Genomic DNA, 15,869 nt, shown 5'->3' on the forward strand with positions numbered 1-15,869 from the left:
TGAACTTACCTACAGCGTGATCGGCTGGGGCTGGCTGGCTGGCCAGTCCCCTCACATGGACACTATTTACATGAACCAGCTAGCAGTACTTCTCTCTCACATAAACGAACCAGCCAACCGAACAGGCTGCTGGTAGGAGTAAAAACGAATCTAATTATATAGTCGCATGGTTTAAGGACTTAAAACTCGAATCCGTTCTGAACACCGATTCGGGTTAAAATCCATCCCCGAAACCAAAACCCACAGATCCCCGAAACCCAAAAAAAATTACAACAAATCAACAAGAACAACAATACAAAATATGATAAATTAGCAAAATAGATTGCAGATAACAAGATGTAACCATGAAAGTACTGGCAGGCAGCAGCTACAAATGTACAGAATATGTATAGAATAAATTAGCTAGCCATGTACAGAATAAATTAGCAAGCAACAGTCGCAGCTAGCCATGTACGGCATCAATTAGCAAGCAGCAGCAGCAATTAGCCAGGGCAAGTAGGCACCTGCTCGCCTCCGCGACCCCGCCCCCGGCTGGGTGCACCCTACGCCTACGAGCTGCCCGTGGCCCCTGCTGGGCACGCCGCACGCACGCGCTGAGTGGGCAGTGCCGGCTGCCAGCTGCTGCGGTGCTGCCTTCTAGACGGCGGGCAGCGGCCAAGGCGGCAAGGCATCGAGACGGCCGTCGGTGGGTACCTGGGTGGGGTCGAGCCTCGAGCACGGAGCACCGGGGTGAGCACGGATCCACGGTTCCACACCGAGAGGAAGATGTCGAGGGCTCCACCGCTCGAGCTCGAGGCGTCCCTGCGCCGCCGCCACGCGCCCGACTATGACTGCCCGAGCGGCGGCTGGGTCTGGGGTGACCGAGTGAGGGTTCTGAGGGAGAGGATTTCAGGCTTATATGCTAGGGTTGTTGATGCTGCTAGTGGGCCAAATTATTTCGGGGCTCCGATGGTGATCCGCGGGTGAAACTGAAAACCCGCCCCAAACCCGTTAACTTTGGGGTATCCGAACCCGAAAAACCATGGGCGAGAACCCGACACCAAAACTGAAATCATCAGACCCAAAAACCGTGGATATCCGACCCGAACCCGCACCACTGCCATCCTTAGGTCTTGCGCGGAGGCAGGATGGGGAGATTAGAAGTGACCAGATCACAGCTGTATAATGCGTGCGGCTGTTCCGGTCTCGGATTGTTTCAGCTTATTTCAGCTTATTCTCCCTCACAGAACACTATTCAAACATCCACAACCATCCGAGCTACAGTGCCCGAAGGTACCAGCCGAACGCGGCCTAGTCCCTAACGATTCATCAGCCCAACAGATTATATCCACACGGGCCTACCAGCCCATGATACACAGTACAAATTCATGGCCCAAATCAATCCTTTTTTTTATCCATCTTCCGTGTCGAGATTGAATTGGAAGGACTTGCGATAGCCCGGCAAGGCTGTTGCACTTGCAATGGACAACTTTCTGTAGAAGCTCCTTGCCTATCTTCACAGAAAAGCCCACGGATTACACACAAGACCCAATTATAAAATTGTTATTATTGTCAAAGCCCAAGGCCCATATAATTTATCTAGATCCCGTTTCGATATTAATCGGATAGCTAAGCTACCTGAAGACGCTGAAATCGTGGCTCGTGGGCAATCCATCTTCTAGCTCCCAGGAGCTCTGCTATCCTTGCACAGAGCCCAGGCCTCGCGCTTCCATGGCTCTCCTCCGACTCCAAGAGCAGTGCTCGCTCCTCCGAATCTCCAGCTCCCACCACCCAAATCCTCTCGATGCCCCAAGAAATCCTCGCAAGAACCAGCTTTTACTGCCCAATGCGGCCAAGACTTCCAACGCCTCCGAAATCCCGGTTCCTCGCATCCCCACTAGCGCTTCCAAGGCCGCAGTCCTGGCGCCGAAGGCGGCGCTTTGCCTGGACGCCCTTGTCCCCGTTACCGCCGCCCTCGCGTCCTGGTCTCTCCCTTCCCTTGCGGCGGAGGGCGACGGGAAAGTGAGCCTCGAGTCCATCGTGGTGGCAATCGACGACTTCAACAACCGCAACCCTTTCTTCGTGGCTGGGGTCGTGTTCGTGTGGCTAGTGGTGATCCCGCTCGTGCAGGAGTACGTCTTCAAGAAGTACAAGCCCGTGAGCGCCATCGATGCGTTCCGCAAGCTACGCGACGTGCCGGAGGCGCAGCTGCTGGACATCAGGCGGGGCAAGAGCGTGCGGTTCATGGCACCACCGAACCTGAAGCTTGTCGACAAGAGCACCGTGCAGGTGGAGTTCGACGAGGAGGACGACAAGGGGTTTGTCAAGGAGGTGCTGGCGAGGTTTCCAGACCCGGCGAACACCGTCGTCTGCGTCCTTGACAAGTGAGTGCTACATGGAAAATTGATTGAATTATATTTTACCTAAAGTACCAGATGCAGTGTCTTATGTCTCTGTAGATTGAATGGGTTTCGCCTCAAATGCAACTGCACGATATCTAGGGCGATAATAAATGTGTCTACCACAGTTGAGCCGCAATTTGCAAAAGATTAGTGTACATACTGTTAGATGTGTACTCTAAGGTGTACACCTTCTAGTAAATAAAATGCATATAGCTGTGTCCTGTGTAAACTAAATGGCTCTTTGATTTTACACTCAATTGTGCAAAATTCTTGGTAAATACAAGTGATTGATGTGTACATTCTCAGGAACAATGAAGAATTCCTCGGGAACACCACTAAGTCACAATTTGTAATTTCACTGTTTCTGATGCAGGGAACTTAAACATTGGGAGGGAGATTTGTTATTGGCTTTTCTATCCAATCAGTTTTAATTTACATATGATTAAAATATATATAAATCTTGAAGAAATATTATTCTCCTTTAAAAAAAATCAGCCTAACCAAAATGGATGCCATGTAACTTTTCACCTCTCTGGGTTTTTTACTTCAACAAGATTAATGAAAGCTTTCGTTTAGATTTGCTATATGTTTACTTCATGCCAAAGCAATTATATTTAACTTCCTTCAGAACCTTTGGTCTCTTGACATGCTGCCATCCAGTAGCAATTGACAGCTTTTCTCCTCCACATTACCAACTTAAATTTATGCTGTGTAAGGTAGCTTTGATGGTAATTCTTTGAAAGTTGCTGAGCTACTGGTGGAGAATGGTTTTAAGGAAGCCTATGCAATTAAAGGAGGTTTGAGAGGCCCAGAAGGGTGGCAGGTAAGGTATCATTCTATTGTGTGAGGAATAGCAATTCATTTTTGTTTTCCTTTCTAAGTCTTTTCGTCTCCATTAGGCTGTTCAAGAAAATTATCTTCCTCCATCTGCTCATGTTTTCCCGAGGAAAAAAAAGGGTGCAAAGTTAGCTCACACAGATGCAAGCAATGATGGAACATACGGTCAGCAGCAGGGAAGCGAGGAATCATCTGCTCCTCCAAGCAGGTTTGTAGTCAATACAGGCGATGAATCCAAAGATGTTTATGAAAATTCCAATGGTAGTACAACTGCTGCAAAACATGCAACTAGGAGACCATTATCGCCATATCCAAATGTATGATTCTTTTTGCCTTTTCACCACCACACTCAAAATTAACATGCTTATTCTATATTTTTGTTTATACATCCAACTGGTTACCATTTATTATATGATTTGAAATGGCACCAGTATTCACACACGTCTTACTGCTTTTCTTTTGTACTGACAGTGAACTCCATTGAGAAATTATGTTATCTCCAGCTATCACACTTATAGCAATGCCAGACCTACTAAGCAATAGTTGACTCAAATCCATCTAAAACGATAAATAATTTGGGAAGAGCTCGCCACTGCTTTTGTATTTGGTATGCTTCTAGGCTAGAGTTATGACTATATTAGTTATTTTTAGAGCTTTATATGAATATTTAGTAAGAAAGTAGATCATGTTAATGATAGCACGGCCAATTTTTTTTTTTAAGATAATGAAGAGACTTCCGGGAAGAACTGGCCATGGCTTTTATATTTGGTATATGCTTGTAGACTAGAGTTATGACTATATTATTTCTTTTTAAAGCTTTATATGTGAATACTTGAGGAAGGAATTAGATCATGGTAATCACAACATGAGCTATATTTTTTAAGATAATGGAAAGAGTTCCAGCTTCAACCTATTCATAGAAGAGACATCATACAACAACTATTACAAATTTGTAGCCCTAGCCCAAGCTACCACAACCAAATCCACATGCCTAACTCAAGAGTTAAGACCTCAAATTATTGACGTATCTACAGGCTTAACTGAAGACAGCACAAGGCATATTTTGAGCGAATCATTAAAGCTCAAATTTATGTTTACCTGAAAGTTAGATAATGACACTTTGAAGACACATAAATGGCTTGACTCAGGTCCACAGAAATTACTAACAGGCAAGGACAGGGAATTCCAGTGCAAATGCTATTTGCTGACATAAAGTAGAGACATGACAGACTGCCCTTTAGATATCTACACTCATTTATATCCTTTGTTTCTTCAGTCTTTATGATGCAAACTGATCAGCGACCACAAAAACTATTATACAACTGTACAAGCTGTTACAAGCCTTTGAGTTTATTGTGCAGTACCCTGACTTGAAGCCCCCATCATCTCCAACACCATCAAAACCAACGAAGTGAGAGAAATGCAGGACAATAACGTGTGTGAAACTCAAAAGGTCAGAAGCAGTCGTTTCCTGCACAAACATTTTTGTATACTTCTAATCGTGGATGTCGAGGAGATTGATTGGAATGACATGGAAGATGACCAATAGTGGTGTTTGGAGCTCTTGCTGCTATTGAGGCCATGGTGAATTCTTAGTTGCGTAATTGTTAAGCTTGTACCCGTTTGTTGTACTATTATTTGGTTTGTAAGTGGGGCAAAATGACATTTTGTACCTGACTTGATACATTTTGTGGTGCCGTAGCGTTCTCAATTTGACAATTGTGGTTAACTCTATTTTATTATCACTGGTTCAGACATCATATAGGTCGCAGCAGTACTATTGTAACAGAGCTTCAGTTCATGCACTCTGCGTACATACTGAGGTTTTAACATCGTCAAACTAGTAGATATTATTTTGCCTAAAAAAGGAGTTGATATTTCTTTTACAACAAAGGCCGTTTCCAGCCTGGCTTATATTGAAGGCTTAAAAGTAGTATACATTGGGGATACCAGTTTGAGCGACAGCATTAATCCAACAAAGCGAAACAACCATCTAAACGCTACTGGCTCAATGCAGTTCTAACAGCCACCAAACTACATCGACTTAACGAATGCAGTTCTAAAAGCTTAAAAGTTTTGGTATTTTTTTTAGATACGTAGCTTTTTTCTATGTATTTAAATATACATTATATCTAAATATCTAAATATATAGTAAAATCAATATATCTAGAAAAAACAAAACGTCTTACAATTTAGAATAGAGGGAGTAAATCATAAGATATCTCACTTTTATGCACATTTGTACAATAAACATTTGATTCATCCTTGTCGATCATACCATCCACGTTAGCAAACTTGATTCACCGTCTTTAGAAGAAAGGGAAGGGTTTAGAACCGGTACACAAGTTCCTTGAATCATCTTTAGAAGAAAGAGAAGGGTTTAGAACCGGTACAGCACACAAGTTCCTTGATTCATCTTTGAAGAATCGGGTAATCGATTCACCTCTGATAAACTGGACACAATTTCAAAATCATGTTCAATAAAGGCACCTTCCCTTATGTACACGATAGCCCACTGGCTACACGCATGTAGTTATGGTCGGACTTGCTAGCGTCGGACGGTGCCCGCATGACGAGCGAGCGAGTGTCCAAGCAGCGTCGGACTTGCGAGAGAGCGCCCTAGCAGCGGCCCGCGCCACCAGACCGCGTGCGGGGACCGCTTATGTTCCCTCCCGCTTTCCACGCGCATCCCATGCGCAACACCCCGATCTACTTTTAAAATATTCACATACAACATTTTCAACATACAAAAGAAGAAATAAAACACTTAAAATATGTGTCTGAAACACTTGCAAAAACACTTAAAATGCACCTGAAAACCATTGCAAACATACGCAAATCCAAATAAAACACTTGCAACATATGTGTGTAACATATGCAATATCTCGATAAACAAACTTGTAGCATACGTCCGAAAAACAGATAAAACATTAGGAACAGACGCTTGCAACGTACGTGTACAACCACGCATATGCAACATCCCGCTCTAGTTTTGCAACATTCGTATGAAACACATGAAACATACATCTGAAACAACTGAAACATAGGCTTGCAACTTGCGACATGTCTGAAAACACTTAAAACACTTGAAACATTGCGTCGTCGGCGACCATGGCCTACCTGGTGGGAAACTACGGAGGCGTAGACCGCCCCTTCGCGCCGACGGCGCGAGGTAGATAGCGGTGCATGCCTCCCCTGCCGCGACAGGCGAGGTGGATGGGGCGCGGCGATGGATGGTGGCGCGGCGCGGACGCGTGGAGCAGCGCGGGAAGGGGTCAGGTGCAGCTCTGCCGCGCTAGAGAAGGCCGCGGGGGACGGCCCTTGTGTTGGAGAAGGCGAGCAGCACTGTTTTTTCAGAAGCTGTAAAGCACTGAAGCGCATTGAGCAGAGTGGTGTGAGCGGCGTCTGCTTCCCGGTATTACCGAAAATGTTGTTCAAACATGCGAAGAATTCAGTCAAAATTCAAATAAACAAAAAGCTTCGAATTCGAATGAGACAAAAAAGAAACATGCTAAAAATTCAACGAATAAAACAAAAAAATAAACAAAACTTTCAATCAAAATAATAAAACAAAAAAGAAACAAAATTTTGAATAAACAAAAAGCTTTGAATTCGAATAAAACAAAAAAGAAACATGCTAAAAATTCAACGAATAAAACAAAAAATAAACAAAAACTGTGAATTGAAATAATAAAACCAAAAAGAAACAGAAATAGACGCCCCATGCAGCTCTCGAACCTACAAAGTTGGCGTTATTAGCACCACGCTCTAACCAGCTGAGCTGGAGGGCCACCTGAATGTTTGTTTCACAAAAGCTTTTAAATAGTATTGTCAAGGACACCAAGGCAAAACTACTAAAACGAGATATGTGATTCTGGAGCAAAACACCACTGACCAGTAATTGCTGGGTATGTCGTTTTAATCCTTATAGATGTAGGAGGAAGTGAAAGTCGAATATAGGGTTTGTTTAGATCCACCAGCTAAACTTTAGCTAGCTAGGGATGTTTGGATCAGGGACTAAAGTTTAGGAGGTGTCAAATCGGGTATTACATCGGATGTCACATCGAATATTTGCACATTAATAATAAAACTAATTACAGAAATCGTGACTAATTCGCAAGATGAATCTATTAAGACTAATTAATTTATTATTAGCACATGTTTTACTATAGAACCATATTGTCAAATTATGGACTAATTAGGCTTAATAGATTCATCTCGCAAATTAGTCTCAATCTGTGCAATTAGTTTTATAATTAGTCTATATATGTTTAATACTCCAATTAGTGTCCAAACATCCGATGTGACAGGGACTAAACTTTAGGAGTGGAAACCAAACACTTTAGCTGATAGGGATCCAAACGGCTCAGCTAAAAGACCAACTAAAATTTAGCTGAGTTTAGCTACTTAAACCTTGCTAAAGTTTACCTGAGTCTATTTTTTTCGCGAATGCGCACGAGAGTGCGTATCTTTGCATTAGAAGAAGGAAGGTTTATGTTACAAGAATGTCGTAGACGGCAGTGACAATTGTTTGGTGACTACATTGTAATTAAACACATCGAAGTTTCGATTAGAAGAGGCGGCTGTCATCTTTGCGCCAGGCAACGTAGGCCCTGAGCTCCCGCTTCGATCCAACGATCAGCTTCGATCTTGATCATGTGGAGCGTCTCGGCGATGGAAGCTGTCAAGCTTCTGAAACACCGCGCGTTGCGTTCCTTCCACAGCTGCCAGGACACGAGGGCGAAGAGCGTGTCGAGACCTTTCCTTCGCTCACCGGGTGCTGCTGCCCGAATTCGTCGCCACCAGCCCAAGGTGGTGACTGCGGCCTGAGGCGATTGGATTTCCAGGGCCCTGAGCACCAAGAACCATATCTCTCTGGTAAAGGAGCAAGTCGCCATGAATTACCTGAGTCTATTAGCTGGAGGATTTAAACACCTTAGCTAAAATTTAGCTAGGAGAAATTTTAGCTGGCTAACTAAACTTTAGTTAGGTGGATCCAAACATGCCCATATTGACCTCCTACATACAATAGACTAAAATCTTTGTCCGTTACTACGGTAATTATGTCCTGTTTACATCCATTGGCCTACCGGTTCGTCCATATCATTGGATACCAAATAGAAATGTTGAATACAGGTTAATTATGGAATAATATAAAAGCTAACCGGTGGTTAGAGTCCGTTCACCCTTCTTAGCGTACATTCGCCCTATTTTCATACCTGGGCTAATTTTTAGGCTTGGCATATCAAAAAGGACCTTGGCCAGGCAGCATCGCTGTGGAATTGAAGCTGGAGACCATCCTGTCCAGTCCCCTACCTGCAGGAATAAACATTTCAAATTTGTCTCCGTCCAGTCATCCTGCCGTCTGTGGCTACTGCTGGTACACTGATGCTACTCCCGTGGAGTGACGATCACCATGAGTGCTGACGGTTGATGTGGAACCAGTGCAGGTCAAACGCCAGGACGAGGAATGCATGCTTCAACGACGAAGACGACACACGACAGTCGACAGGAAGGATGGTATGGTACATGCCCTGGACACTGGCTGAGCAGTGAGCACCCATCCATCCCTTCCAACTCCGATCCAAGATTAGCAACTGATGCTCAGCCGGTTCATGTGGATAACAACCGGCTGAGTATGTACGAGATTTCTTGCTTACTACTGCTGCTGATAACGGCAGTGTCATGATTAGTGCGAGCGACGGCGCACCCAGCAGCAGCCGCGTCCACGAAACCACGACGGCGACCGCCGAGATCACAACTTTCACGTACTCCCGTAGGTGTCGGCCGGCGCCGGGGGCCACCGGAATTATCTCTGCAGGTACCTATAGTAGTAGCAGTAGCATCATCATTAGTACTAGCAGTACTCATCACGCTCCTATATGCCTGATGTTTTTAACGCCGCAGTTTTCACCGTGCGATAGCGCTGTTGGTTGACGACACGTTCCCCTGTCCGATCGCAGCCGCACGTTTGTGAGTGCCTGACGAGACGACTAGGGGCCTTTGCCTTTGCGCATGCGCAGGTAGGAGTAGCCCGGTAGTCTCCCTTGGACCGAGCGCTGCAGGCACTGCTCCGAACCGATCCCATCCATGATCCATTGCTAGTCAAGTCGTCGGTGGTCACTGGTCACCGAGGTGTGCACAGCACAGTGGTCGCCAGCCGACGAACGCAAAGACAACGGGGGAAGCGACGAACGAGCGTGCGTGGCAACAGTGGCCATGGGCCGAGGCAGGCAGGCGGGCAGGGGCAGGGGCAGGGGCAGGGGAGGCGAGCGAGACAAGACTGGAGGAGAGAAAGAGAGACACGATCGACGACGACGGCTTCGGCGGCATGGATGATGGATGGGCCGTCGTTTCTATCCAACGGCCCACAAACTCCGCTGGTTGGACCACGGCACGAGGGGCGGCAAAAGGGATGTTGGCGCCGCGCCCCGGCCCCGCGTGGTGGGTGCGTGTCCGCGTGGGTCAGCTCACTTCTGCTCCACCCTGTTCGCAACGAAATTATACGATCGAGGAGACGTGTGAGGGTGGCCGCGCGCAGGCACAGGCACAACAGGCGCGTGGCGTGGCCAGACCAGGCCTCGTGGGCGACGCCGCGCGCGGCAGGAGGGGTGCAGAGGCCGGCCGGCGAAGCATTCGCATTTAACGCCCGCACTGTACTGCGCTGGTCGCTGCCACCGTCGATCGTCATCATTGCCGCCGGCCCCTCCGGCCGATCGCCCCCCGCCCGAGCCATCATTGCGCTCGGCTCGACTCGGCGCGGCGCGGTGCGGTGCGTCCCCTTCACCATCCTTCCCTCTTGGCTCTTGCAACAATCTGCTTGTTGTTCAGTCTATTCCGTCTCTGCCGGCGCCCGCGTCGATCCACCCCAATTGAATGCGAGTAGGAAGGGAGATGAGTACCTGTACTACGTTGTACCACGGCCCCCCAGTCCCCAGCTAGCCAACCGTGGCAGTGCACGCATCGCCTCCCCGGCCCTGTGCACGCCTTGTGCCCCTTGGGCTCTGCATCGTTCTCGTCTAGCCGTGTGTGTGCATGTCTCTGTCCGTGCGAAACTTGCCATCGTACGTCTCCATCGCCATCTCCATCGCCACCGCCTCTCATCATGCATTCCACTTCGTTCATTAGTACTAGCATCTCTATCTCTAGGAGTATAGTATATTTAATATGCAGGTACTGTTGAAAGTGTCACTGTGCTGTTATACGAGGAGAAAGAAAAAGATACTCCAATAATTCGAGTGGATTACTGAAATGTTACTTAGAGTACTGCAGTTCAAAATGGATTTGACAAATGTTTATTACATACCGTGGACCAAAACCAGAAGTAGAGACCAGAGAGAGATGGCACTGTGCGCGCGTCTGCGAGAGACTGGGGGCTGGGCTGGCTAGACAATGCGATGCGCCTACGCAGCGCGACTGTGCTGCGGCATTGCCCGTATGCTGCTATGCTATGAATGCAGGGACGTGCATTCAATTTTCCCTGCAGGACGACATTTTTGGGCGGCCTGCTGCCCTGGCCGCGCTTCTCACACATTCATTGATGATGGGTGCCGTTGCCAATTGCTAGCAGCATCTCCCCCCTCCCTCTCATGTTTCCCTTTGCTGTCGTTGTGTCGTGGCACAGTGTCACTGCGTGGAAAATGCCTTGTGCCGTGTCAAACAGCAGCATTCCCCGATCGATTTTCAGTCAGCCGACCCGACCTTGGTCAACGAACGAACCGCTAAGAAGCAGGAGCACTCTCAGGCAACAGAAGGCACGTACGGAGAGAGAGAGAGAGAGAGAGGCGGCATCGATCGTTCAGCTGCCCGGACGGAAACTAACCACTGGTTCCGCACAGCAACAGCCTTTTTCCCTAGTGTGCTGCTAGCTGCCTGCTGCCGCGATTGCATGCATGCGCCGTGCCATGCCTCCATGCTATGCTAGCTTCGTGCAACGTATCATTGCCCCTGCACAGGGCAAAACTATTCGTGCATTTATGCATGCATGGAATAGAGCAAGCAACCGTGGTGCGCGCAGAGCTTGGCATGCGCGCGGATGCTTTGCTGCAATAATAATGCTACCCCCGATTACGACCTTTTAGCCCTGGTTTAGTTGCAGGAATTTGGATTTTGGGGCTACTATAGCACGTTCGTTTTTATTTTACAAATAGTGTTCAAACATGGACTAATTAGGCTCGAAACGTTCGTCTCGCAATTTCACACCAAACTATGCAATTAGTTTTTCTTTTTGTCTACATTTAATGCTCCATGCATGGGCCGCAAACATTCGATGTGATATATACTGTAGTAACTTTTTGAAAGTTGGGTGGAACTAAACAAGGGCTTAATCTTGTTTTTTTCTAATGACTTGGCTACAGCCTACACGTGGTTGCTGCTGCTGTTTGGGCTGCTGCAGATGCGCTGCGTGCTACTACTACTCCTAGCTAGCTAGCTAGCCCTGCCCAGGATCCCTAAACCTACCAGTTAAAGCTGAGCGCTGGGATCTTTTTTGGGTTCACCACGAAAAGATGGATCGCAACCCAATGCAATTTGGTTTGACCAGTACCGCATCAGGATGTGACATTTTGATGGCTCTCGATCGAGGTGCCATTTAACCCTCTGCATGCCAGCAGCCGTAGTATCCAGGGGATGCTCGGTGCTCGCCGTTGGCTGTGGCGGATAAGTGGCTTAAAATATTATTGGCTAATTTATTATAAGAAAAAAATACTATTTGTTGATTTAAAAAAATATGGCTTATAACATGGCGATGCCGGCCGTCTACTAGCATCTACTACTAGCCCTATCTAGGATCATATGCGCGCCCACGCAATAGCAGTGGTACGGTGCTGCAACCAAGAAGCAGAAAGGAGATTCATCAGGTTCAGAGAGATGGATGGTCAGTGCAGAGACTTTACAGTCTTCTGCCGTTTTGGCCTCTCTTGCAAGCAAAACCAGCGGGGCGGAAGAAGAGAGATGCATGCGAGCGCATAAATGCTTGCCGAGGTCGAGTCGAGTCTAGCAGTGAGCCAGTGAGGATCTCCATCTCCATGCATGCAATGATACATTACATCTTTCCTGCCTGACATACCTAGCTTCTCTACGTAGGCCATTAGCATGCCTTGTTCAATCCAACGTAGCCCAGCACAAGTCAAAGCAAAGATACACGCAGCAGCAGTGTATCACACAGAATCACACACATGCATCCATCAGGTCTTCAGAACAAACTGCACCTTCTCAAAGGTCAACTTCATAGTATAGCCAACCTAGCAATACATGGAGTAGAGATCGAGTAGTAGAAACTACAAACAAAAGGGGCGCTAGTCGTCCGACAAGAAAAAAGTCCAGGACAAGCATGCAATTTTTTTTTTGGCAGTACAGCAACAACATAAGACGCATGCGTGGATGCTTGCATGAAATATCTGACGATCTTGTGGATGGAGGCTAGAGGGATGGAGGTGGTAATTAACAAACAAGCAATTAATTAATCAAACAACATAATTAAGCATGCATGCACTCTTCATATAAAATCGACTGAAAATTAGCCCTCCGTCCTAACGGTGGACATTTAGGATAATCCTTTGCACTCCACTTAGTCTTCAGCACTTCATGGATTTTTTTATTGGTTTCTTCACGTCAGTAACCTTAAAGAAAAACAATTCCAAATGTCTATCAGTTGGTATATAGCTGAAAAAAAAACAGAACAATATGGCTATGAAATGGAGTACTATGGCTGAAATGTAGACAGCATGATTGTTAGACAAGAAAAATGGGAGCTGTTCAACATACTGTTGTAAATAGAAACTGCATGCTAAATGCAGGGTTGACACCGACTGTACAATTTTTCCACTTATGAATAGACAAAAAGAATACTACTACTATTTCAACACAGAAGCTTCTATGTTGTGGCCTATGGGTACATACTTATATTAATACAGTTCAAGCTGACAGCACATTATTCCAATACAATGGAATTGTGTGTTAGTAGCGAGCTGACGCAGCATGTTCGCTTGATCTTATCAGCCATGATACAGTGTTTTTCTCTCACAACAAAACATCATCAGCCGACTTATAAGCCACAGAAAGGATCAAGCGAACAGGGCGCATGCTTTTATACAAGCTCTACTTACTTTATAAATTAATTAATTAATTAATTAAATGGCAGTTTTCTACCAGTTTTACGTTAAAAAAAAGAAACAAAATATCCCAGTAGCTACTACTGTCGCTGGCTATAGCTAGCTAGCTAGCTGGTGATCGATACTGATACACTGATACTTCACAGGAGAAGACCCGTTCGTGCGTGCTCTTGATACCAATCGCTTAATTTTGGCATAGGAAACTTTCTAGTACATTGTCATGCAAGCGCGATATATGTGAAGTTCATCACCTACAGGACATTAGGCATGCCACCATATGATATATGATGATTGATGCACGTCCACCAAATTCTGTGTGCCCTCAAAAATAGTTTTTTTTTAAACTTGTCGAAAATTAGAGGACTGTGCCAAGAGATATTCTCCGGGATTTGCTAACCGATGTTGTCTCTTCTGTTTCAACTATTTAACAGGAGCACCCTTATCAAAAAAGGAAAGAAAAACTGAAGCTGTTCATTTAGGTTCACCACACGATCAACACAAATATGAAAAGAGATTTGTTCACCACACCGTGTGCTGTGCATGGATACTATCAAGTACCCGATCTAAAAGCAAAACAGTTTGACAAAACAGATGCTGGTTTCTGTTGATCGGAGGTTCAGAAAAGCTCTGGTGCTCAAGAGTACATATGCATGCACCTAGTCATCAATAATATATAGATCCAAACAGTTGTGTTTGAACAAGAACGCTCCAACTAGCATCATGCAGAAACCCTTATTAGTCATGCATGATTGTGTATAGTGCATCTAGCAAAGAAAACGGACTAACTGTAGTCCACCAAACTCGCGAATTACTCGGAAGCAAACTCGCGAGAATTACTCGGAAGCAGAAGGCAAAACAGACTAAAACACTGTGCAGGCAGCATGCAAACCAAACCAAACCTGACAAGATTGATGGATCGATCACACGGACCGCCTACTGACCGCCGCTGGGTTTCTCGTCGCCGCCGGCGGTACCGGACTTCAAGAACGGGCTGATGCCGAGCGTCCCGAGGCCAGAGACAACAGCGCCAGACCCGCCCATCGCGGTCGAGTACCCGAACTCGTAGCCGCCGTTGATCCCCAGCCTCGCGATGGGCTCGCCGTCGTAGCTCCTGGACAGCATCTGCGCGTTGGCGAACTGCTCCTGCCCGAACACGGTGGCGGAGCCTCCGAGGGAGCCCAGCGCCGCCGAGTGTCCAATGTTGATGAAGTTGTGCGCACCGTTCGGCATCGCGTTGCCGATGAACTCTGCCATCGCCTGCGGCCCGGTCGGCGGGGTGGACGCAGAAGCTACCGCTGCCGCCTGCAAGGAAGAACGAAGAGCGAGGAATTAGCCGCCGACGCGAGCTACGTTCGCTCATGTGTGATCTCTATAATATGTGGTACGGTGTGAGATGGATGGTATGTCGACGATCATCAAGTACATCACCTGATACTTGGAGAGCTCGTACTTGGCGAGGGCGAGGTCCTTCTGGAGCTGGCGTAGGTTATGCTGGAGGATGGAGATGACGCCAACGCAGCCGTAGACGGGGTCGCGGAGGCGCATGTCGGCCTCGTAGGCGAGCGAGTTCACGGCGTCCTCGCGCTGGAAGGGGTGGAGCTCGTTCAGCAGCTTGGTCACGTTGCTGGCGCCGAAGACACGGTGCACGTGCACGAACTTCTGCGGGTTGTCCGGTGGGAAGTAGGGCGCGAACACGCAGTCCGGCTGGCACTTGCGGCGCAGGAACTTGCACGCAGCGCATGGCGAGCCCGTGCCACACACCGCAGCCGCGGCTGCTGAGGAAGAAGACGATGCCACGGTGATCACCGACCCCGATGGCGCCGGCACCGACGAAGCCATCCGTCTGCTGCCCTGGCACAAAGGATCACGAGCTGTGTGTTAGACTCTTGTTTCTTGTTTCTTTAGAAAGTTTTGGAAGCTGCTGGAAATCAGGGGGAGAATAGAGGATCTGGCTGGACTTCCTCTTTTGCCAAAAATGAGGAATACTACCCCAAATAAATCAGGGGCGGACCCAGTAGATCAGATCCGAATACAAATAGCAAGTTAGGGTTTGGGTGCTCGGTTTCGCACACAGGAACCAGGAAGGGAAGACCAAAAGGTGGGCGTACCTGGTGGTGCTCGTCGCCGGCGAAGAGTCCAAAGAAGGCCGGCCGGGCAACTAGTGTCGGGCTGCAGCGAGCTGGACCTGAAGAAGACCTGGGCACCTGGCGACCTGGCGTAGTCGTCGCCGAGAGTGAGGCTCTGAGGGAGAGAGCGCGCAATCTGGGGGGGCGGGGGCAAAGGAAGAAGAAAAGGCCCTTGCTGGTAGGGCCATTTACATGGGCTCAAGGCTGCTGCGGACTTATACAGCGTCTTAGCTATCTTATAATAAAATAATAATAAATAAATAATAATAATAATAACAACATTCTGGAAAATGCGCATGAGTCAGATAGCATAATGACATGATTTCGATTTCCATCACTTCCATCGCCTGGGCAAGAACCATTGTCTCTGTCCCTTTTAAAATGTCGTCTAGATATTTATATCTCTGAATAAA

At 47.2% G+C, this 15,869-nt stretch overlaps 2 protein-coding genes across 5 annotated transcripts; one reads left to right on the forward strand and one right to left on the reverse strand.

Moving 5' to 3' along the window:
• The first annotated feature begins 1,634 nt into the window (after positions 1 to 1,634).
• LOC136459611 (rhodanese-like domain-containing protein 4A, chloroplastic) lies at positions 1,635 to 4,995 on the forward strand. 2 transcript variants are annotated; one of them, XM_066459451.1, is made up of 4 exons: positions 1,635 to 2,363; positions 3,102 to 3,204; positions 3,281 to 3,535; positions 4,580 to 4,995. In XM_066459451.1, the coding sequence occupies exons 1-4, from the start codon at positions 1,711 to 1,713 to the stop codon at positions 4,631 to 4,633; spliced, it is 1,065 nt and encodes a 354-aa protein (XP_066315548.1). In that variant the 5' UTR covers positions 1,635 to 1,710; the 3' UTR covers positions 4,634 to 4,995. The 2 variants fall into 2 exon arrangements, with proteins under 2 accessions (XP_066315548.1, XP_066315549.1); XM_066459452.1 differs by having other exon boundaries at positions 3,281 to 3,426; positions 4,580 to 4,993.
• A 7,410-nt stretch (positions 4,996 to 12,405) lies between these two features.
• LOC136456970 (LOB domain-containing protein 6-like) lies at positions 12,406 to 15,628 on the reverse strand. Of its 3 annotated transcripts, none has more exons than XM_066456988.1 (4): positions 15,439 to 15,628; positions 14,759 to 15,176; positions 14,230 to 14,632; positions 12,406 to 12,838 (listed from the first exon to the last, which is right to left on the reverse strand). In XM_066456988.1, the coding sequence occupies exons 2-3, from the start codon at positions 15,167 to 15,169 to the stop codon at positions 14,264 to 14,266; spliced, it is 780 nt and encodes a 259-aa protein (XP_066313085.1). In that variant the 5' UTR covers positions 15,170 to 15,176; positions 15,439 to 15,628; the 3' UTR covers positions 12,406 to 12,838; positions 14,230 to 14,263. The 3 variants fall into 3 exon arrangements, with proteins under 3 accessions (XP_066313085.1, XP_066313086.1, XP_066313084.1); XM_066456989.1 differs by having other exon boundaries at positions 14,272 to 14,632; positions 14,759 to 15,181; XM_066456987.1 differs by having other exon boundaries at positions 14,759 to 15,181.
• Positions 15,629 to 15,869: the final 241 nt, after the last annotated feature.

The sequence above is a fragment of the Miscanthus floridulus genome, chromosome 6 (assembly GCF_019320115.1).
Source record: "Miscanthus floridulus cultivar M001 chromosome 6, ASM1932011v1, whole genome shotgun sequence".
Classification (NCBI taxonomy): domain Eukaryota; kingdom Viridiplantae; phylum Streptophyta; class Magnoliopsida; order Poales; family Poaceae; genus Miscanthus; species Miscanthus floridulus.

Excerpts from the sequence above, each read along its gene's own strand:
- LOC136459611 (XM_066459451.1), top strand. The coding sequence starts at position 1,711 with ATGGCTCTCCTCCGACTCCAAGAGCAGTGCTCGCTCCTCCGAATCTCC. Across the intron at positions 2,364-3,101 it reads GTCGTCTGCGTCCTTGACAA|CTTTGATGGTAATTCTTTGA; the intron begins GTGAGTGCTACA and ends TGTGTAAGGTAG. Across the intron at positions 3,536-4,579 it reads CATTATCGCCATATCCAAAT|TACCCTGACTTGAAGCCCCC; the intron begins GTATGATTCTTT and ends TTTATTGTGCAG.
- LOC136456970 (XM_066456988.1), bottom strand. The coding sequence starts at position 15,169 with ATGGCTTCGTCGGTGCCGGCGCCATCGGGGTCGGTGATCACCGTGGCA. Across the intron at positions 14,633-14,758 it reads ACGAGCTCTCCAAGTATCAG|GCGGCAGCGGTAGCTTCTGC; the intron begins GTGATGTACTTG and ends TCTTCCTTGCAG.